General features: G+C 44.2%; 1 protein-coding gene across 2 annotated transcripts; it reads left to right on the top strand.

Moving 5' to 3' along the window:
* The first annotated feature begins 4,453 nt into the window (after window positions 1-4,453).
* Window positions 4,454-21,357, top strand: BHMT (betaine--homocysteine S-methyltransferase). 2 transcript variants are annotated; one of them, XM_014857003.3, is made up of 9 exons: window positions 4,454-4,498; window positions 4,681-4,890; window positions 8,808-8,940; window positions 12,654-12,772; window positions 13,753-13,944; window positions 14,322-14,469; window positions 17,194-17,376; window positions 18,828-19,056; window positions 20,657-21,357. In XM_014857003.3, the coding sequence occupies exons 2-9, from the start codon at window positions 4,858-4,860 to the stop codon at window positions 20,841-20,843; spliced, it is 1,224 nt and encodes a 407-aa protein (XP_014712489.3). In that variant the 5' UTR covers window positions 4,454-4,498; window positions 4,681-4,857; the 3' UTR covers window positions 20,844-21,357. The 2 variants fall into 2 exon arrangements, with proteins under 2 accessions (XP_014712489.3, XP_070373984.1); XM_070517883.1 differs by lacking the exon at window positions 4,454-4,498 and adding an exon at window positions 4,502-4,529.
* The last annotated feature ends 1,768 nt before the right edge of the window (window positions 21,358-23,125 follow it).

The raw sequence follows: 23,125 nt of genomic DNA, 5'->3' as shown, positions 1-23,125 counted from the left end.
GCCCCATGGGAAAAAGGGGATCTTTAGCCTCTACTCCACCTTTTCCCATTCAAAGAAGCAACAGCTGTCTTGGTTCATCTATCAGCAGCTCACAAAGATAAGGGAAAGCAAGGTTTGATTAGCTATCCCAGAAATCGATGGCTTTTCTTTTCCAATACCCATTTACAACAACTACAGAGTTTCAGAATGACTGGACAACCCAGGGGTTACACACAACACAACAGTCCCGGCACATGTGGTGGGCGATGACTTGGAAGGGGGAAGACTGTGTCCTGTTAGTAAACAATTGTATGTCCAGTGAATCTGAACTTCTCCTGACCAGGAGAAGGGACCTCTGTGTTGGGCCAGGTGAGTGGGAGGGGCCATGAGTTGGATAAGGTTATAATGAGTTTGGGAAGTTTTCTTAGAAAAATGGTAGACTGAAAATGAATTATCAAGTAGCTCTAAAGAGCGTGCTCTCCGGTTTCACTCAGGCTGGGATGAATTCCTATGCTCAGCTCTGTTCTTCCTATCGAAGTGATCTTAGGAAAGTTATCATTTAATCTGTGTGCCTCAGTACTGTCATCCTTGCAATGGGGACGGCAAAGTCCCTACCTCCTAGGGTTACTGTGAGGATTACATAATGTCAATGAAGCCCTTAGCAAACTCCACATGCTCTGTTCATAAAGTTAGAGTTATCTGATGTTTTTTAAAGAAAAGAAGCAAAAGGACCCAGGACTGCAGCAGACAGGCTAATTATCCTGTTAGAGAGCATTAAAGGAAAGGCTGAAGGAGGAGAGAAAATTTCAGCGCTGGAAAGAGAACTCGAGATGCAGTTACCATGCTGGGAAACCGGAGGCATCCAGAATTCACAGGAACATTGGCTAGAGGACTTTCCTGTGGGATCCAGGAGACTGCACAGCTGGCAGATGTGCGAGCTCTGATGGAAGCATTTTTACCTGTGGTGGAAGGAAGCTCAGATGCTGTTTCTCCAGGAACTAGGAGTGAGCAGAAGTTAGAGGCACAAACAGGAGCCAGAGGTACTCTCTAAGACAGCCTAAGGAAGAGCTTGCTGACACAAGGAGAAGACAAAGAGAGCACCCTCAGAAAAGGCTATTTTATGGTCTGAGTTTATGCCAAACCAACTGCAAAAAAATCTGAAAAGTCACCTAGCTTCAACTTGAATTTTACTTCTGAGGAAACCAAGGCCCTTAAAAGGGGAGTAATTGTGTGATGTGGCTTGATGTGCCTGGGGTGTTGGGATAAATGTGGGGTGTGGCCACTGTAATGGCCAGAGGGGACAAAGGACTACCAGAAAAGATAAACTGAGGATAGGCTGCACAGCCAGAGAAGAGGGTTTGAGATGAAAAGTCCATCTCCGCCATCCCTTTATTATGATCCCGGGCAGTGGCAACAAAAAATAACTGGGATTAGAGGCAATGGGAAAATACAAGGAGAGTGAAACCTTCATTCTGGGGGCTATTTGGGAGAACTCAGAGCAAAGGACATCCCACAGGCATCTGATACCCCCAAACATGCCTTCTACGTAAGGCAGAAGGTGACCACTCAAATGCCTGCAGGGTAAGGTGGAGATGTGAACCAGAAGAGTGCAGGATAGCTGGCGGGGGGCAGGGGGCAGACTGGCAAACAGGAAGGCGCCACAGAAGGAGTTCACAGTCAACTTGTAAAAAACACTGGCCTTGCCAAAGGAAACACATGCCACCAGTTTGCAAACACTGTACTACATGGTGTTAAAGCAAAATATTTTCAGTGGTTTAAAGGCTAAATGAAACTATTAGTCTAAAAACATCTATGAAATGCCAGTTTCGTTTTAAAGATGATCTCAATTGAATAGAAAATGAAAAGTCCTGGTATTTTCCCATCTACGTATTGATAAAGAGGATGTTTTAATTCCGTGACACAGTGTCTCTCTCTCCTTTGGAAAAAGGGAGGAGATATCCTTTACCTCCACCAACAAGCATGGTGTTTGAAACATTGGATGAACGGTAATTAATACATGTTTGTTGACTGAATAAAGGGGATTATGAGTAGAGCAAAGCACTAGCTAGAGGCAGAATGATAACCTCTCTTTTTGAGGGTATAAAACTGAGGGGGGGGGCAGTCCCATGGCCGAGGGGTTAAGTTCGCACGCTCCGCTTCGGTGGCCCAGGGTTTTGCTGGTTCAGATCTTGGGCACGGACATGGCACCACTTGTGAGGCCATGTTGAGGCGGCATCCCACATGCCACAACTAGAAGGACCCACAACTAAAATATACAACTACGTACTGGGGGGGTTGGGGAGAAAAAGCAGGAAAAAAAAGAAGATTGGAAACAGTTGTTAGCTCAGGTGCCAATCTTTGAAAAAAAAAACAAACTGAGGGGCTGGATCTCCAGCTCTAACCTCCTCTTCCCCTTCAGGGTTTACTTTTAACTCCAAACATCTTCGTAGGAGGCCAAGGCCTTCAGTGTTCTGACCTTCCTCACCTCACTGCTCCAGCAGAGGACAGGGAACACGGGCAGCAGCCCAAGGACAGTTATTACAGAACTCACTCTGCAGGCAGCATCCAAGTGGACTTGGTCCTTTGGGAAGGAGGCAAAGGAACTTCAGTGCTCAACCAGATAACTCTCCTAACTTCTGAGTTCATGGCTCTTTTTTTTTTTTTTTTTTTTTTTGAGGAAGATTGGCATTGAGCTAACATCTGTGCCAATCTTCCTCTATTTTGTATGTGGGACACCACCACAGCATGGCTTGATGACCAGTGCTAGGCTGGCACAGAGATCTGAACTTGAGAACCCCTGGCCACCAAAGCAGAGCACGTGAATTTAACCACTACAGCAACAGGCTAGCCCTGACTTCATGGTTCTTGAGTACAAAGTGGGGGCACCTACCTCACAGAGCTGTGAAGAGTCAGTAATATCATGTATGTAGACAGCCTGGCACATAGTAAGCATCCACTGAACTGTGGATACTATTATCTATTATGGAAATAGTTGGAGAATGAATTTTTTTGCATGGACCTAATGTTGAGGGGGATAAGACAACACACTGAGAAGCTGGGGAAAACAAAATTATTTCAACAGCTGCTTATAAAACATCTTGGAAAAGGTAGAAGCAGATAAGTGTTTAAATAACTAAAACTCCCTACATTTAAATACAAATCCTTCTCTGTACTTGTATACCCCTAGGTATTGCATCGAGCTCTTCTGGAGGAAGAGTTAACAGGTAACAGTGTTTACCTCCAAGCAGGACTTGAACTGGGAGCAGCAGCTGGGAAAGACTTTGTAAAATGTTGCCATGTCTATATTATCTTTTAGAAATTCACAATTCATTTTTAAATTAAATGCCGCTAGTTTAAAATTTCTCCTAGGCTTGCTAAATTTGGAAGAACTATGAAATTGAGACTGTCTGCTTTCAGCTTTTACTGTCAGAGCCCTGGTACCGCCCCCTAGTGCCTCGTACCCACCACTGCAGCTGCTCCCTGTAGCCACAGCGGGGCTGGCTCAGGACCTGTTCAACGTGGGCCACGTTAATACTATAAGCAATGAATGCATAACCGTTGCCTCCTCAGATACCCCATTGCTTCAATGGCCACAAGGCTAGGTACTGTGAAGGATGACATTACCTCATGCCTCATTCTTGCTGGGCAGGTGAAATAATAGATTATTTCAATTACGATATATGCATCCATCATCCATTTTTTTCCCACTTTAAACTTGACCATTACCAGAAGCAAAAGGACTTTTCTACTTTCCCAGTTGTATCTGAAGTGCCCATCATTTTAGCAATTAAATTTTTATTAACTTATCATTTGCTACGGTAATTTCCTTCTTTGCATATTTGAAATGGAGGCTATCATCTCACATACAAAATTTCCTCCCGTACTTTGAGTGAAAGGTTCTGAACTCTGATTCAGACTTTTCAGTTGTTCTCTAGGCTATTTACCGCCATGTTGTACGTTTTTTAAAGTAATATTTTTATTATTTTAAAATCAATATGTTCTTATTATAAAGATATTTCGAGAAATTCAGTAAAACATAATGAATAAAAGCAAGCCCTAACTCCACCAACAGATAATACTGTTAACATTTTTACTTCCTTCCAGTTCTTCTGATGCCTATACGTTTTTATACAGTTTTCATGGTGAATTTCGAAGTCTGTAAAGTACATTTCCACTGTCATACATAAATGTGAAAAGTTTGTCCTTGTTAAATATTGCAAAGATATTCTTATTAGAAACGGTCGTAGTACTAGAAACTGCCAGGCATGTTTGGATATAAGGGGCGAAGGCACTTTGAACAGACCCTCCAATTCAGGGTTAGTATCCGCGGACGCCCTGTAAATGCCATATTTGCGTTCCCTTACACAACCTCTGGCCGTATATCACACAAAAGATCACTTTAGGCTGAAGTTCTTCCAGGGCACCGCCTCCTCGCTCCATAACCTTGTGTCCCTGGCCTTTGACAAATATTTGGGCATTGAATGGAATTCTTAGGGGCCTGGTCTGGCGACTTAAGTAGGTAATGGTGCATGATCCCAGGCAAGGGAGAGGTAAACCAGGGTCAGGGACCCGCGAGGGACCGTGCACAAGTAGCTTTGAAACCTGAGCGGGTGGCAACCTCTTTTTTTTTCTTTTAATTTACTTTTGCTTCTCGGTGTTTTCACTCGTTTGGGAAAACAATCTGGATCTCCTCCTCCACAGGGCAGTTTCCCAAAGCGCGGCCGGCCCCGGTTGGACCGCGCCAAGGCCAGGAAACCCACCCCGCGCCGAGCTGCGGGTATAAGAGCGCGGCGGCGCGGGGCAGCTGCGGGCTTCGCAGGGGCGACGCTCGCCTAGCCGGTCCGCATCCGCGCCCGGGACCCGCCCGACACCACGAAGATGGCACCCGTCGGGGGCAAAAAGGCCAAGAGGGTGAGTCTTCGGGTGACCCGAGGGCGCTCTCCATCCTGGCGGGCTCTGGGCCCCGCACACAGCCCCGGGGAGTGCAGGGGGCCCTCGGAGCCCGGCTGTGACCAGAAGGTGCTCCCTGAACTTCTCCTGAAGGACCCCAGGGCGCCTCTGAGCCCCTCACTCCTGCCCCACGTCCAGAGAGCGCCTCAGATCTCTGTGACCCCCTACTCGAGGGCGCCCCCAGAACTCCGAGAGTCCCAGCGCCTTCTGAGTCCCGCACCCCGACGCCAGAGCGCTCCCCGAGAAGTGCGACTCCTGGACCCACTGGCCCCAGCGGTGAGACTGGGGGTCCCCGCGGTGCGCCCCGGCTCCTCGGTGCCTGTGACCGCGCCGCCCCCCCCTGCGCCCGCCCGGCCAGGAGGCGCGCGGCGCGGGGTCCGACCGTTTCCCGCGGGTTGTCCCTGCGCGCAGCCGCCGCGCCGCAGCCCCACGGCCGGGCGTTGGTTGGGCGATGGTAGTCCTCACCCACAGTTGCTTTCAGCGATCACAACAAAATGCACCACGCGGGCCTCGAAAAAAAGGGCACAGAGGCCATAAGATATGGAGGAAGGGCTGTTGATAAGGTTTAAAAACAAAAAGCCAGCGGCTTCTGCACGTGATTGACAAGCAGCAGATTACTTCCCTTGTTGGGACTAGTGTTCCGGTCCAGACTCTTGGCCTTAGTCTAGTTTGGGGGATGGATGGATGGATGGGTGGACTGACCGCGGGACTGTGGTCGGGCGGGTAGGATGGGTTCCAGGACCTCCGGCAGATACCAAAATCCGCGGTATTCAAGTCCCCTAGTCAGCGCTCGGTATCCGCCGGTTCCGCAGCCGCGGATTCAACCGACCACGGAGAGGGTAGTACTATGTTTACAATCCTCGGATCCAGGATGCGGAGGGCCAACTGTATACACTACTTGACCCTTGGGTGCGAAAGCGCCCAGCCCCAGGTCCGGCTGGCAAGGGCCCCGGGGATTGGGAGGGAGGCAGATGGGGCCAGGCCGACTGTACCCCCTTGGCTGTAAGGACCGTGAGGGTAGTTCCACCTCCCATCTTCAGTGCCAGCCATTGCTTTAGGAATGGGCTATGGCCAGTTTCCAAAGGGATGAGCCACAAATCGAAAAGACCTCCCCACCAAGAAAAAAGCTAATTCAGTTAAATTTTTAAAATACCATGCAGCATTAATAGAGGCATGTCCATAGTGCGAGGAAGATGTGGGGATGGCAGACGATTATAGGCTGTCGCCAGTTCAATCAGGTTGAGAATTTTTGCCAATCCATAAGTCTACTAAATGAATGGTCAGCATAGACTGAAAACGATGATTCCTATAGAAATTTAAATTTGGGGGGGTTTGACCCCATTCGCATAGCCATGGATTCTAACCCACTCCCCAAACTCAAATTCAGAACATGAAACATTTTAAAGGATTATCTTTAAAGGATGATATAAACTACAGATGGAGTAAGATGGAAAAAAAATGTTTGGTAACCTTGTTTCCATGTGTATGTGAGTGTTAAAACATGGACAATAACATGTCCATACTCTTGAGTTTAAAATTAAAACATATGTTACAAAGCTAACACATCTTCATTGTAAAAGCACTCTGAACCGCGCCTGCTACATTTTGGTGCGTATTCTGCTAGTTTGTTGTCTAGGCAAATATGTACTTTTTACAGAAATGGTCTGATATTACACTTACTGTTTTGTAATACTTTTTCACAAAACAATATCTTGAACATTTTTTTCATAGCATGTTTCACTTTTTTCTTTTTTAAAAAAAAAAGCTATTTAGCTTAGGAACAGAAAAGTTTACAATCCAGGTAATTAAAAAATGCACTAGAGGGCTGGCCCCGTGGCCGAGTGGTTAAGTTCGCGCGCTCCGCTGCAGGCGGCCCAGTGTTTCGTTAGTTCGAATCCTGGGCGCGGACATGGCACTGCTCATCAGACCACGCTGAGGCAGCGTCCCACATGCCACAACTAGAAGAACCCACAACGAAGAATACACAACTATGTACCGGGGGGCTTTGGGGAGAAAAAGGAAAAAATAAAATCTTAAAAAAAAAAAAATGCACTAGAATCTAAGAGACTTTTTCCAGATGCAGTTGCTCAACAAGTTTATGAACAGTGTGGTAATGGAATCACCACTGGCCACTCCACCACCAACATCAGATTCTCAGCTACACTCTGCATTTAAATGTCTGCGGTACTAGAGTCTGAACATACACACGTTCAAGGAGAGTTGCTAACTGACTGAACAAAATGTCATGAGTTATTTTACCCAAATGAAAGTTAGAAGCAAGTCATATCTCATTTATTCTACTCTTATTCGTGTTTTTGCTATAACTGCACTGACTAGCAGTGTATATATTTCTCTCGTTAATTGGGTCATAATGATCAAAGTTGTAGTTTTAAGAAGTGGCATTTAGACACATTGCAATCATGACAGATATGTGAATTTCAAAATTACATGAGATAATTCTATATTTTTGTAGTTGTTATCTCATGGACTTCCATGCTTGAAAATTTTTCTATCTGGAAGGATATTCAGGAACATATAGCAGAATCCTCCAATTTTACTGCTTTAAAGTGAAAATGTCCATTGTTTCTTCTCTCTGGGCACTAGCTGACCAAATGGCATAGGAGGGGCAGAGGAGGGGAAGAGGTTTAACACAAGCGAGGCTCTAAGCAGGTGGCGAGGACGTTAGGATGCACAGTCCTATGACCGCCTCTCACAGATGTATGTAAGCTTGCTATGATATCAGCGCTTGTTGTATCAACCATTACTGGTAATCAACGGAACCCAGTAGGTAAGTAAGTTCCAAGTTATTCCTTCACACAGTCTTTTCAGGGCTGTACCACCCTGCAACCCCCATTTATAATCAAATCTAGATACCATTCGAGGGTAAAAGAGTCTGGAGGCCCTATACTGCCCACCTGGGAGACTTTGTGTAAATTACTCAGAGATCCCAGGCCTTAATTCTTTCTTTGTAAAATCAGAGAGTGACCTAAATTGAATATAGGGTACCTTTTATTTTTAAATTCTACAATTCTTTTAAATTAAAAAAAATGGTTCCACTAGAAAATCACTTTCTAATTCAAAAAGCCCTTTAAAAATACCAAATTCAAAATGTATCTGTTGAACGTTAACACCAGGGTAATTATTGCATAGCACTGTAAATGGAAAAGGTATGGAGATTGGGCTGGAAATCAGTTACAAATACTTTATTTACCTGTCTCTTCCCTGAGTTCTTGTCGTCTCAAACTTGTAGAGTGCAAGCGTGTGTACCCATAACCCCCTGGACAGCGTAAAGTAGCTGCTGTGAGGAAGCTGAATTTTAACACCGAAGGTAGAAGACGGTTAAGTGCCTTGGCCACCTTTGTGCAAGCGTCTTCCTCCTCCTCTCTTTACCAAGCGTCTTCACCAAGTGAAGTGTCTTCAGTCTTCAAGTGCCTTAATGGCATTATATGCCGCTTCAACTTCTTTATCAATTTTGATCTCTTTAGTTTATTGATAGAATAAGAAGCAAGGCTACCCTTCGCCCATTTAAGAATGTATGCTTAAGTATTCATTTGAGGCTTTACAGTAAACATTTTCACTTAATCCGGCTGCAGATATCTCTTCAAACATAACATCTCCCACCATATTCTTCAAAACCCTTGAATGTTTTCTGAAAGACCCTACCTGTGGCACATGCATTACACATATTTTCATTATATCAGCATTCTGGTTGTTTGCCTTATAGATAGTCATAAATTTATAAAATATACATGTACTTTCTGAGAATTCTAAAGAATCATCCTTCTCAGAGAAGAACATGATAGCAAAAGTGCTACAAACAGAAAATTGCCTTGAAAACTCAAGTAACTCCTTTTCTCCCCCCTTATCTGTAATTGCAGGGCATCCTAGAACGCTTAAACTCGGGAGAGGTTGTCATTGGTGATGGAGGGTTTGTCTTTGCCCTGGAGAAGAGGGGCTATGTTAAGGCAGGTCCCTGGACCCCAGAGGCCGCCGTGGAGCACCCAGAAGCAGGTTGGTGCCTCGCTCTGTTCTAAGTGCTCGTAAAAGAGCTTGTGTTGACCCAAGTCTAGGAGCATGCCATCAAACAGCTGCATTCACGCCACGTTTTCCAAATATTTATTATTGCCTGCTGGCAACTGTGCAAGTATATAAGTGCAAATTCACGTGTTGGAAAAGCACAATGGCCCTTCTGGTTGCTGTCACCTGTATTTACCACTTGGTCCCTGCCCCTCACTCTAGATGAGTCTAAAACCTGGCTCTCTGCCTTTCTCTCTGCCCCTGTCTCCCTCACCTCTCTAGGTGACTTCAACATCCATACAGGTGATGCATCCAGCACTCTGCCTGTTAGTGCCTTGATCTCCTCCGTGTCTCCAGTTGAACTCCTCCTCCGCCTCCACCTCCGCAACCCTTCCCTGGACCTTGCCCTCCCCATGGCTGTCCACCTCCTCAATATCACAAGTACCCTGCTCTCTGATCACCACCTCCTACCTTTTCTGCTCACTCTCTCTCATACTCCCAGTCCTCAACCTCACCAAGACTCTCAGTCCTCCGTCCCTTCCATTTTAGTGTTTATTTTCCATTATCACCCATATGTCCCCCTCCCTTCCTTACCCACTTTAAGTTCATGGTACAGCATCATCACTGTCCTGCAGATAAGCCCCCCTCCATTGCATATTTGCCAACTAGTTAAATTCATTGTATTGTACTAGCCCCACCCGATTTAAATTCACCTATCTACCTATCCAGCACCTGCACCCACACACTTTATTCTCACTTTACTTTTTTGACCGCAGATCTTTCATGGCCGGGTGGGAAGGTGGGATGGAACCTGAGGGAGATAATGCTGTCTTGCAAGGCCTCTGCATCCTCCTCAAGCAAGAGGGAAGCACTCATCTTTAAGAGGGAGGAAGAGGCCACTTCTTCAGGCCCAGAGAGGTCAGCGGCCATCTGGGTTTTCAAGGTTCATGGGTGAATCCACCCATCTGTCTTCCTCCCAAATCTCAGTGTCCCATTTCTTCCTAATCAGGCCCTGACTTTGGCAATTGAAGATTTCCCTGGTTGAGAATTCAACCTCGCTGGAGCTCTGCTCCTGGTATAATTTAGTCCTGGGCCAGATCCTCAGCTTTTTCTACTCTCTAACTGCAGGAGTTGAGTCTCTCTATATGCTACCCAGGAGAGCCTCAGACTTTCCCCCTTTGCCTTAAAGAGGTAATGAATTACTCTTAGCCTTTCATGGTCTTTCTCCAGTGCATTGGTGGTACCCAACAATAGCCATATGATTCCATACTCTTTATAATCACTACTTCCCCTGAACCTTTCAAACATCTGAGATGCTGCACCTGCTGGTGAGAGGTTTAACAGGTGTGCCCCTAGAGCATGCTAGGAGCTCTGTCACCAGTGGTGGGCTGGGTGCTCATCACCAGCAGTCCAAAAGGAGATCCAGCGCCAAAAGCGATGCTTTCGATTTGTTTCCTAGGACTAGTCCTGGCTCCGACTGTTGCAGGTCAGATCACTCAGTGGTAAATATAGTATAGTAAATATTTAAAGCAGTTGTACAGTGCATGCTCAACAGGCCATGTCAGGCCCTTTGGGAAAAACAGGGTCAGGCCAAGTTAATTTTAAACCAAATGCCTTCCTCATATACTCCAATATATCCTATTGCTTTTCATTTACTTATCACCAGTCGGGTTTGTTAAATATTACAGATTTCCAGGCTCCACTTACAGAGATTTGTGTTCCTTAGGTCTGTGAGGGAGTCCAGGGACCCGCACGCTTATAATTGTCCCCAGGCGATAGCCAGGTGAACCGCACTTTGACCAACATTGCAATAAAAGGCTTTAAGAAACACAAAGGAATAATTCAGATCCAACAGTGGGGATTTCAGAGTATCTCTGGTCTGTTTCTTAAGATCTGCTTGCTAGGTTAAACTCAGAATGAAATATTTCTTGGGCCAGACTGAAAAAAGCTTCAATTTTGTCACTTAAAAAAAATGTTATGCATTGAAGGAGCTCAGGAGAAAGTGCTCTGATTGATTTGATTTGCTTTGATTTTATTAATGCAGAAACAGCGCATTTTCTCTCTTGGCCATCTGTGTCTTGAGTATTTTTAGCTCATTTAGGTATGTTGAGTATCTGCTCCACTTTTTCTTCTGGGTGTTCCATGCTTTTCAAGAATTAATGAGAAAACTCCATGATACTGAGTCATTAGAGTTAATCCTTTCTGCTACCGACTGAAATCCCGTATATTTGACTCTGCCAGCGCCTAGTTGGAATTCTGTCAACTGCAGTGGACTACAGGATGCATCAGAAAAGACACATCCGTAATGCATCTTCAAGGCCCATCCTCACAGCACGGCTGATGGAGTGAGCCTTGGGGGTGTGGGGAGGGGTGAAGAGTATTTGAAACAGTCATGCTCTGAGAGAAGTGGTCAGTTTTGATGCTCTTTTATGCAAATGAATTTGTGTGTCTGCAGGTGCTTTTCTAATTAGACTGGGTGAGAGGACCTTTGGATTTTATAGGCCTCTGAAATTTCAATATAAATTTTAGGGGCTGATGTAGGATTGCTTTGCCCAGTTAATTCTCCTGACACAAACAAACACCATCTGGGTCTCACTATCATTTTATAAAATGAACATTTTTCCACTGTCTTTTTTTATGTGTGTGAGGAAGATTGGCCCTGAGCTAACATCCATGCCAATCTTCCTCTACTTTGTATATGGGACACCACCACAGCATGGCTTGATGAGCGGTGTGTAGGTCTGCGCCTGGGATCCGAACCTGTCAACCCTGGGCCACCAAAGCAGAATGTATGAACTTAACCATGACACCAGAGGGCCAGCCCCTTTTCTGCTGTCTTAGAATGGCGAGTCTCAACAAGGCGGAAAATAGGAATCAGTTGGGGAAGCTTTAAAAAAAATGCCTGTGCCCTGCCCCAAACAAGTTAAATTAGAATAACTGTGGGTTTGACTTTTGCATCCATAATTTTTTAAAAGTTTGTGGGGTATCTAGTGGGCAACCAGGGTTTAGGACCACTATTTTAGAGCAAAGGATAATTCTTTAAATTGAATATGTTTGGCTTTATGGAAAAGAAATCCCACCATATTTCCTCCGGCCAGTGAAAGCTTTGCCACTTGGCATTCATCCGTGGACCTATGCTTGGGAACCTTGTTCCAATTCTTATTCCACTCTGCTGCCAGAATTAGCTTTCAAAAACATAGAGTTAATCACATCACTCCATTGCTTACAAACTTGATGTTCCCCCAGTACCTGTGGTCTGGAGCCTTGACTCCTTGGGATGACATCCTGGGCCACCGGTACTCTGTCTGCCAGTCCACCTTTCCAGCTGCATCTCCCACCACTTCTCCAACATTTCCTATTTGCTGTTCCCCAAAATGCCACACCTGTTCCTGCCTCCTGGTCTTTGCTCAGGCTGTTCCCTCTGTAGGGAATGCCCTTTCCACCTCTCTGCCGGGCAAAAATGCTGACATGATTCTTCCTCTGTGGGACCGCCCTCTTCTCTTTGCCCCCACATCTGTGGCAGAAATAATCTCTTCTTCCTGGCAAGAGACCTCGGATCCACCTCTCATTGGCCCCCAGGATGCACAAATGCCAAGCAACCAGGAATTTATGCAAGTTATTTTCATATTTTATGTGAGAGCCTTTTGAAAACACCATGGGTTAATAAACTGACAGCAACTTCTACCTTTCCTCGTTCCATCTCCCAGTTCGCCAGCTTCATCGAGAGTTCCTCAGAGCTGGATCGAATGTCATGCAGACCTTCACCTTTTATGCGAGTGAGGACAAGCTGGAGAACAGGGGAAACTATGTTGCCGAGAAAATATCCGTGAGTAAAATCGCACGTGGAACTTAGAGGAGCGTGGCGGACACCTGTCATCACCAAAGCTCTCAGAGAGCAAGATATTAAGCCTCTTCAGAATTCTGTTGTAAATAATACAGGAATGAGACGTGCATGAATAACGCTTGGTTTTTAGCTGGAGTTCCCCATAATTAACAGAAAGACATTTAATGAAGCAGATCAAAGAAGAGGTGTTGAACAATTAATGATCTTCCTAGTCTCTTGACTAAGTTGCTGAGTGGATAGCATTATAAGTTCTTACATCCTTACAGTTTTTAATGTGGCACGGTGTAGGGGAAAGGCCATAGGCACAAGGACTCAGCCAGGCTGGAATCTTCCTGACTCACTACAAGCAACTGTTTGATGTTGGACAAACCACTTACCTACTCCCTCAAGGCAGCACTGTCTTCATCTCTAAAATGAAAAGGGAGTTCTAAAATTCCACGAGTCTACGTGACTTACAGTACTGGGTTTTTTTGAGGACAACTGTCAATTTTTAAGGTCTGATTTGAAAAGACCTTGTTATACATTTACCTGTTAATTGAGAAAATACATACTGACAAAAAGTCATGAATTCTATAGTCATTACAATTGAATTTTATGGCTCATCATAAAAGCAAATCATCACCATCATTGTCACCACTATTTGCTAGATATTCTTCTAAGTGCAGCTTAGGCGTTAGAAGGTACCAGATCCTTTTATGTAAAGACCTTACCCTCTCACAGATCTTTGGTGTAATATAGTACCCTAGGTACCACCGTCAGATTGGGTTTTATCATCACTGTTATTGGTGCTGATGTTACTGCAAATTGCTCAACTTGGTAAAGCACTGAACGGTTCCATCACCATCATTTTCCGGAATAAAATCCCTCTTGTGAACGTACAACTGAGATGTGGGTATTTGAATAATAATTTTGTTTCATTTTCACATGAAAATGTAGCTGTGTCATATATTCACCCATTTTAGGGGCAGAAAGTCAACGAAGCAGCTTGCGACATTGCCCGGCAAGTGGCTGATGAGGGAGACGCGTTGGTGGCAGGAGGCGTGAGCCAGACGCCTTCGTACCTTAGCTGCAAGAGCGAGACTGAAGTGAAAAAAGTCTTTGAGCAGCAGCTGGAGGTCTTTCTAAAGAAGAACGTGGACTTCCTGATTGCAGAGGTAAACAACGACGTGAGCAAAGATGAGACAAGTACCCTTAGTCCGTTTCCTCTGCCTTTTGCTTTCATGAGGACCATATGAGGTTAGGTGCCAACCGTGACTAGTAATAGTAATGTTTAGCTTTGAAATGTTTTTCTGATTAGGGCTTCTACTAAATTTGATTCTGTTAATCTGATATAGTGCTCTTCAAACCTGTTGACTGCAATTCACAGTAAGAAATCACCATTCTATTCCATCTGAAAAATCCTAATGGGTCATAACTCAGAGTTTGAAAATCACTCATCTAGTGATAATTAAATTATTAAGCAATAGAATAAGTTTTTAAATTATGTGGGGAGAAACAAGATTAAGAGTACCTTAACCTTATCTTATTTCAGTATTTTGAACACGTTGAAGAGGCTGTGTGGGCAGTTGAAGCCTTGAAAGCATCTGGGAAACCAGTGGCGGCGACCATGTGCATCGGCCCGGAGGGCGATTTGCACGGCGTGAGCCCCGGCGAGTGCGCCGTGCGCCTGGTTAAAGCAGGTGATGACGGATTTTGATTGGTTTGCAATTAGCGAGTCTTTTAAAATATCACATAAATGCATGTCCATCTGTGAATCAGTATATACTACTTTGGGTAACAGGAAAACCATTAATTTATTTTCTCAGGAATATTGATGATACCATTGAGTCCCAAAGAGAAAAATGTTAAAAAAATTTTTTTTTAAAGATACACACACCAGCCTTTTGAAAGGGGCAACTAGACCTATGCTGGAGGTTTAGCACCTAGAGATGAGAAGAATTTTCCTAAATCATAAGAAGCATTAGGAAAAATTGTGTTTTATTTTAAACTTATCTCAAGTTGAGGTCTTTAAACATTAATAACTTTTAAGCCACTTGCTCTCTTTGCCAAAGTGTTTCATTCTCATTACTGGCATGCTTTGCTTTTTGTAATGGGTATAATAAATCAAAAAAACGTTTGATATGAAATACTGACCATGTAATTTATCTTTTTATATAATTTCCATTCCTATTAATGGGTTCCATTTCAATTAGGGAAAACTCACAGACTGTTTTCAAAGCTGCCGTTTTAAACCCAAGGAACAGCTCAGTGTCAGTGGAAGAGTCCGACTCACTCTGTGGAACAGAGAGATTTTGATTGGCTATTTGTTAATTTCTGATTCTTATCCAACTCTTGATATTTCATGAAAGTCACTTCCTACTGGTCATTAACAATGACAATTACTTAGATTTAGTAATGAAATTGGATAATCCTAATTTTTTATTGGAAATATATAAATGGGGGGGCGGGAAGCAAGTTAACTTGTTTTGAAAAGATCAGAGGAGGCCTCATCATCCCCATGGTTAATTGGCAAGGATTCTTGGCCTGCATCTAATCCTTCCCTCGCTGTTCTGTTCAGAGCAGGTGGCCACCGTGTTTATCACTGTAAACAGTTATAGCCTTTGTAGCACTTCCCATGTATCTCATTCATTCACCTCTTTAGTGTCTGACTCTCCCTCTAGTTTGTAGGATCCAAGAGAGCAGAAACTGTGTCCGCTTGGCTCAGCATTGAGTACCCTGTGCTCAGTGCCTAGCACATAACAGGTCCTTGATAACTATCTGTCTAATAAATCTCATCCATCTCCCAATGTTAGTTCAAATTCTACCTCCATGCACCCTTACATAATCACCCCTACCCCAAGAGATCACTCTCCTCTCAGCAGCTGTAACGCTTTCCATTACACCACTCATTTGGAATATCCTCAGTCGATGTATTCCAGTCTGTGAGAATGTTAATAGCATTCTCTAGTCAAATACTTTTAGAAAATGCTGTGTTAAACCAAGGCAAGCGGGTCTCTTTACTACAGAGTTTTTCAGACCTTTGATATGTTTGTGTGTATTGGTAGTCTCCAAGAAGAAGATATAGTAAATAGCTACTGCCTAACTTAATTGATCCTAGAACCTTATTTTCATGGAGCAAACCTTGGGAAGCCCTGTGCTAAGTTATAAATCCTTGGTGTCAGACTCTGTCCTATGTTTATATTTCTCTATGAGCCCTTAGAAGGACCCTTATACCTAACAGACATCCAATAAATAGCCAACTTATGATTAAGTCATTAGTATAATGAAGTCAAACAAGGAAAGAGAAACTTTGGCAGCAGAACATCCAAAAAAAAAAAAAAAAGGAAAAAGGTAGTCAAATGAAGATGGTAAGCTTTTGAATATACAAGTCTGGAACCCAGTGGAAAGATCAGGGTTAGAGAGAAATTTGAAAGAGTTCTGGACACAAATGGTATTGAAAACCCTGGGACTGAGAAGGAAGCATAGGTGAAGAAAAGAAGAGAGTTCAGTGAGATCCTGGGACACTACAGGATTGAAGGTTCAGCCTTCAGGAGAGGTCAGCACGTAACACCCAGGGAGGAAGGAGCAACACACAGTGTGGAACATTCTCAGAAGCCAAGGGAAGGGGAGTGTTAGTGGAAGAGGAAATAGTCCACTGGGCTGAATGCTGCTAAGACGTTGAGTGAGGTGAGAACAGAGGAGCAGTACTGACGGAGGGAGTGGCCCACCAGATTGAACACGGCTGAGACAATGAGGAAGATGAGAACGGACGAGTAACTACTGGATTTGACAAGATTGAGGTCATCAGTGCCCTTGACAAAAGCTGATTCAGAGGAATGATGGGAAATGAGCCTGACTGGAACAAGAATGAAGAGCCAACTGCAGACCCAGCCCAGTGAGAATCACTGAGATGTCTGCCACTGAATACTGGATGCCACGGCTTACGGCATCAGCTCTGCTGCTCATGGAATCTGCATTAGTGTTGTTATTAAATTAGCTTGATGAAAGGGAACATTGATTTTCTCCTCAAATGAATGGTATGGTAACCACAGGTGCAATCTAGCAGCTAGGAGTGTTGAAAAATTATTGTGCTTCCAATATAATGTCAAAGATTGAAAAATTGACTACTAAAATTTGAAGTTAAAAACAAGTCTGATTTTTCTTTTAAAAAAAAAAGATGGACAGCCAAGTGTGCATAAATGACACTTCAGTTATACCAGACTCTTCAAGCACTTTCACAGAAAGCATTTGCTGCCTATTTGTAATCATTCTTGCCCAAAGATAAGACAGGTTTCCAGGGAGCAAGGACCAAACACTGTACTTCAAATTCACCATTGCAAATAAAAGCTCCCTGGTTGAGAGAGGAGTTGGGCCTACGAGTATTATGTGAATACCTAAAGCTAAAATATTCTTCCCACTTGCAGGGGCGTCCATCGTTGGCGTGAACTGCCATTTTGACCCCACAATTAGTTTACAAACAGTGAAGCTCATGAAAGAAGGCTTGGAGGCTGCCCGACTGAAAGCCCACCTGATGAGTCAGCCTTTGGCCTACCACACTCCCGACTGCAACAAACAGGGGTTTATCGATCTGCCAGAATTCCCCTTCGGTAAGACAGACATTTTATAAATCATCTCAATGACAATTTCCAAATCAATGGTCATAGAGCTTTATCATAGTAAGTAAATGGCTGCCTATCTCCTCTTCTCTCCCCCCCCAGCTTCTCCCCTGCACCCCCAAACTCTTTGATATTAGACAGTAGTAGAAGGAAAAGATGGGACCAGCAAGCAAAAAAGACCTCTGAACTTACATGTAAAATCAAAGGTGACCCAACACCTAGAGAGACGACCAATTAGTCATCTTGTATGTTGGTGAAAAGGATGCCCTTCTGGGTGGGATCCGTGAAGGCTTGGCTCCTGGTTCCAGCTCTGTCGCTGAGTTGTGTGACCTCAGCAGACTGCCTTAGTGCTTCCACATCTCAATTTTCTCATCAGAAAAATATGCAGTTTAGACCAGGTTACCTCCAAGATACTTTTCTCCTGTTGTGAAGGTTGCTCAGATACTCTAGCGTTGGGGGGCAGGGGAAGATACTGGGTTACTGTACAACAAATCTGGATGAAGAGACCAAGCAGATGAAGTGAGGGAATCCGTACAGTCTAGGAAGAGGGATGGAGCATGTTTGGGAAGCGGGGGCGAGTCCACCTTGAAAATCAAGCCAGAGAGGTCAGCACAGCCAGAGCATGGCCAGCCACCTATTCCATTCTAAGGTCCTTATACCATATCCTATGTTCTATAGGGACCCTCAGAGAAGTAAGACATTATAAAACAATCAGCCTAGAAGATCCATGGAAGAAGAGTGGAAAGGAATTTGTGTAATTTATTGCTGTAGAACAAATTATTGCAAAACTTAGTGTTTTTAAACAACAAACATTATATCTCATAGTTGCTGTGGGTCATGAATTCAGGAGCAACTTAGCTAGGTAATTTTTGCTCAGGACCTCTTAAGAGGTTGCAGTCCAGACATTGGCCAGGCTACAGTCATCTGAAGGCCTGATGGGAGCTGGGAAGTCTGCTTGCAAGCTCTTATGGGCTGTCGGGAGTAGTGTCAGCTTCTTGCTGTCTGTTGACTGGAGGCCTCAGTTCCTTGGCTCATAGGTCTTTCCATCGTGATGTTTGAGTGTTCTCATAACATGGCTGCTGGCCACCCCCAGGGTGAGTGTTCTGAGAGAGACTGTCATTTATCAACTAGGCTCAGAAGTCAGAGACCATTCCTTCTGCTACATTCTATTGGTCTTGCAGGCTGACCTGATATAGTGTGGGAGGGAGCTACGTGAGGGTGAGACTTCAGGCCAGGGATGTTCGGGAGCCATCTTGAAGGCTGGCTACGACAGCATTTAAAGCTGGATATACAAACACAAAGTAGCTAATAGTTTTTAGAAGTTAAGAATTGAATATCGACAACTTACCTAATTTGTTTATTGACAATTACATATTTTTCATAGCTGTTTATTTTGAATATTTTTTTTAAAAAGAGATGGGGCATAATGCCATTTGTTACAGGACTGGAGCCCAGAGTCACAACGAGATGGGATATTCAAAAATATGCCAGAGAGGCCTACAACCTGGGGGTCAGGTACATTGGCGGGTGCTGTGGATTTGAACCCTACCACATCAGGGCGATTGCAGAGGAGCTGGCCCCAGAAAGGGGCTTTTTGCCACCAGCTTCAGAAAAGCATGGCAGCTGGGGAAGCGGTTTGGACATGCACACCAAACCGTGGATTCGAGCCAGGTAAGAACCTTATAGCATATTTGCCAAACCAAACTCATTTAGATTATGAATATGTCCAAGCGAGATCATTACAAAGAGTGCAGCTAATTTGCTGTGTGATGATAAAGAATCAGTTATCCTCAAATTCTCTCACAGAGATGTTTATAAAATAGCCTTATGGAGTGATTTCTGGAGAAGGCTTTCAGAACATAGAATACAAATAATGTAAGTTGCAATGAAATGTGATTTCACGCTCTAGGAAAGCACCATCCACGTGGGGGACACTAACATTTAATCGGTTAAGATTTAAGTGTAACAAACACTAATTAGGTGCCTGTGCCGAGCACGATTCTTGGAGCCAGGAATTCAGTGGTGAATAAGACAGGACAGGTCTTTGCCCTTAGAGCTTACGTGCCAGGGGGATGAACAGTAAACAGATTCTGCATCGGGCAACGTGCAGGGCACCAGGACTCTAGAAATGCAAAGCTGTGGTCCTGGCTGAGAGACAGTCTACTGGGGGAAATGGCAGAGAAAGCCACCGTGTTACACTGTGGTAACGGCTTTACTAGAGGCACGGATAAAAAAGTAACAACGAAGAGAAAAGAATGAGTATCTGCCTAACAGAAAGGTGTTTTAGGAGAAGGGGTTTTTTGGCTGGATTTTGAGGGGCTGAGTAGGCTTCCACGAGCTAGAGCAGAGGGTGGAGGGAGCACTTCCTCCAGTAACTGAGCACAGCTGTGTCACACACTGTTTGGACACTGAGGTAGCCAGCTGGAGTGAGCAGTCTAGTCGGCAGAGAGAGAAACAGGGAAGTCCCAAGTGGTAGAGAAGTTCAAGGCTGAAGATTGCACAGGTGCTGTGGGGCCTGAGCTGACAGCCCAGGGGCTGAAGGCAGAGGGAGCTAATGAAGGATTCCTAAGAGAGCTGGTGCCCCAGCTGAATCTTGACGGATGAACTACATTACCAGACAAGGGAACAGCCTGCAGGAAAGCTCTGAGAGGTGGGAAGAGAACAGGGTATTGGGAAACCAGAAGTCTGAGAATACAGAGGCAGCATTTGATAGAAGACACGCTGGGAACAGGAGGCGGCCTTTGATTTGTGCTCCTGAGCTATGTCTGACCTCATCCCAAAGGCAACGCGGAGCCCCAAGGACCTCAAGCAAGTTAGCGAGATTTAATAGCCTTGAGACAGGGAAACATGCGAGGCACTTCTATAGAACAGAGGCCAGACATGATACGGCCTGAACTAGGAGACAATGGAAACAGAAAGGAGAAGGATCCAGGATCCGCAGAGAGAGAGGTGCAAAAGTAACGCGGGGTTTGGGGAACAGCAGAAAATGTGGGCTCCGCTGGCTGTTGAGGAAGAGTGCCCGAATGTGTAGATGGGGAAGTGGGAGAGATTGGATAGAAAACATCCCTATTGTAAATCCTTAGCTTTTCATGTCCATGCATGTATTAAAAGAAGACATTCAAAGTAATTTTAGATCTACAGATTCAGATTAATAAATGTGTGTCAATGGACACACTCTCAGGAGTCCGAAGACGGCTCCATGGAGGTGTTCTAGCTCAATGACAAAGACCGACACTCGGGGAGGAGCCTAACGTGTGTTCTGTTCACCCAGGGCCAGGAAGGAATACTGGGAAAATCTCCGGATAGCCTCCGGCAGGCCATACAACCCTTCACTGTCAAAGCCTGACGCCTGGGGAGTGACCAAGGGAACATCCGAGCTGATGCAGCAGAAAGAAGCCACAACTGAGCAGCAGCTCAGAGAGCTTTTCGAAAAACAGAAATTCAAGTCTGCACAGTAGCCTCCGTGGAAGCTGTTTTGGGTGACTTCCTTTACGGTTGGGCCACAGCTCCTAGAAATACAGAAAAAGATAGTTAAAAAGCAATGCTTGTGCTAACGCCAGCCTACACATAAAGCTGGTACGAGCTAAACAAAATAGAATTACAAATAGCGCTTGACAATTTTAAAAGTATGTTTTAGAAGTTTACTTAGAAGCAAAATAAGTAAGGAGCGAACCTTAAGTAGGTTTACTGATTACTCACCGTGTGTAAGGTATTAAGGGAATCTCTGAGGCCAAGGAAAAGTAATTGGACATTAATCCGCCTTCAGGAAGTTCGCCTGGTAGTAAGGAGGAGGAGGAGGCGTGAGCTGTCATAAGTGGCTCAGGGCCAGACAGGGACAGATAGAGTGCTACAGGGAAGTGACTTCCAAGCTCTCTTGAACACGACCCTCAGCAAGAAACACAATTTATATAATGACCCAGTAAAACATATAATATACAACCACTGAAATAAAATGTGTGATCGATTCTGGTATTTTCTATTCCATTCCTTTCCGTCCTGTTTCATTAACAAAACATGCTGGCTGAGACCCTTGGAACTGACCTTATGACCCATCGATGAGTTTTGACCCAAAGTTTGAAAAACACTGCTATGGGACACTTCGGATATAGGCACTTTGGTATTTCTTCAAGTTTATTCTTAGAAGATCAGTCGTATGGAACATAAAGTCCAGAGTCCTGCTCTCAGAGTTCCAGAGGTGTTCTCTCTCCTTGCTGACCCATTCCTACTGCTAAGAAACACACAGACTCATCTAGGTGTCCTGCTCAAAACTGGATCCACCCAAAGGCCTCCAAAGGGTAAGGCTGAGGAGCAGTGAGCCTGTGTTACTTTGGTAGCTTAAAAATAGTATAATAAAGGAAAAATAGAGTTCTCCAAACTCTATGCAGTTTTCTTAGATTGAGAGCTATGATATTTTCACGTAATGTCTACTCTCCTATGAGAGCTCAAGGCTGAAGATGCAAGACCATTAGAATAAACATGGCTAGCCACTCTTACTGTACTAGAAAAGGGTTCATGCTGCTTTCTAAACATCCTTGGATGGGTTTAGCTGTTTTGAAACTAATTTTTTTCAGCTATTAAAAGAGAGGAGCTATTGGTTGTATTTGATTCTTAATTTTGTTCCATAATTAAAGTCCTATGTGAAATCTCTATACTTCAGTTTATTCATCTATTTAAAAAATACTACTACCTTCCTACTTCACGAATATGCTGGAGTTTTAAAAGAGGAAGTAGTAGTATTTAAACGGAAAAGAAATTTCCAGAATCTTCATACTAAAAATTAGTAATCCACCCCTCATCCTCCAACACATAGAAATAGACGAAGCAGCACATCTCTCAGAGGCTGCAGATGGCTGAGGTGAAATAGGAGAGTGAGCTCCACATTGTTTTTTTTTTTTTTTACAAAGTTGCTATGTACCAGTTTCTCACTCTCAAATCAGGTTCAATATTTAATTCTCGTTCATAGCGATAGAAACTTCCATTCCACTTACTGTCCTATTACTGTGTAAGATGCATGCCCCTTTAATATTCTCTTCAGAACTTTATTGCCACACAAGACATTGTAACCTCTAATCATTCTTCTATCCTTTGATGTAAATATTTCCCTCAAAAGAACATCATTGAAGATAGGCTTGAATGAAACTATGTGTCAACACTGCCGCCTAGTGGCATGTTGCATATTTTGAAAATGTTTTTGGAAATTTCAGCGCCTCCTCCAAGCACATTTATTTTATTTCCAGAAATCTTGTTCATTAAAAAGAAGGCTCGTTTGATACCTAAGAGCTTTTTTCATGTTAAATAGACATTTCTCACTGGTAAACATATTTTTATGGAATTAGAACCAGAGGGCCTTAGAGATCAAGAGTCTAAACTCTCCCTTTTAAGGTTAAGATTCTTAAGGCAGGGTGCCAAGTCAGCAAGGACCTCTCGCTAGTCCAAAGCTGCCAAGAAAGACGACTGTGGCTTGGATTCTTGGTAGAAGGAGAGTGGAACCAGAACAGATGCTTCGCAAAACTGAGGAATTCATTCTCTGGCCAGGAAATAAAGATCCTTGCGTTGCTCAGAGTCAATGTAAACTCACTGAATCAACTATTTGCAGTTTATGGCCTGACCCTTCTTTACACTGTAGCAAAGCACCTTTGGATAAGGGAGCCATGCCAATGCAGACCCACGATAGAGACCCAACTGGACGGGAAGGGATCAAAAGCGTCAGTTCCCAACTTCTCCAGAGGGGGGCAGCAGG

This window comes from Equus asinus, chromosome 9 (genome assembly GCF_041296235.1).
Source record: "Equus asinus isolate D_3611 breed Donkey chromosome 9, EquAss-T2T_v2, whole genome shotgun sequence".
Taxonomy (NCBI): Eukaryota; Metazoa; Chordata; class Mammalia; order Perissodactyla; family Equidae; genus Equus; species Equus asinus.
Note: the sequence above shows the minus strand (reverse complement) of the source record. Positions and strands in the feature narration are given on the sequence as shown.

Bases quoted from the DNA above. Each gene is read 5' to 3' on its own strand.
- BHMT (XM_014857003.3), top strand. From the start codon at position 4,858: ATGGCACCCGTCGGGGGCAAAAAGGCCAAGAGG. The intron at 12,773-13,752 runs GTGAGTAAAATC...CACCCATTTTAG, and splicing joins ATGTTGCCGAGAAAATATCC to GGGCAGAAAGTCAACGAAGC. The intron at 14,470-17,193 runs GTGATGACGGAT...TCCCACTTGCAG, and splicing joins CGTGCGCCTGGTTAAAGCAG to GGGCGTCCATCGTTGGCGTG.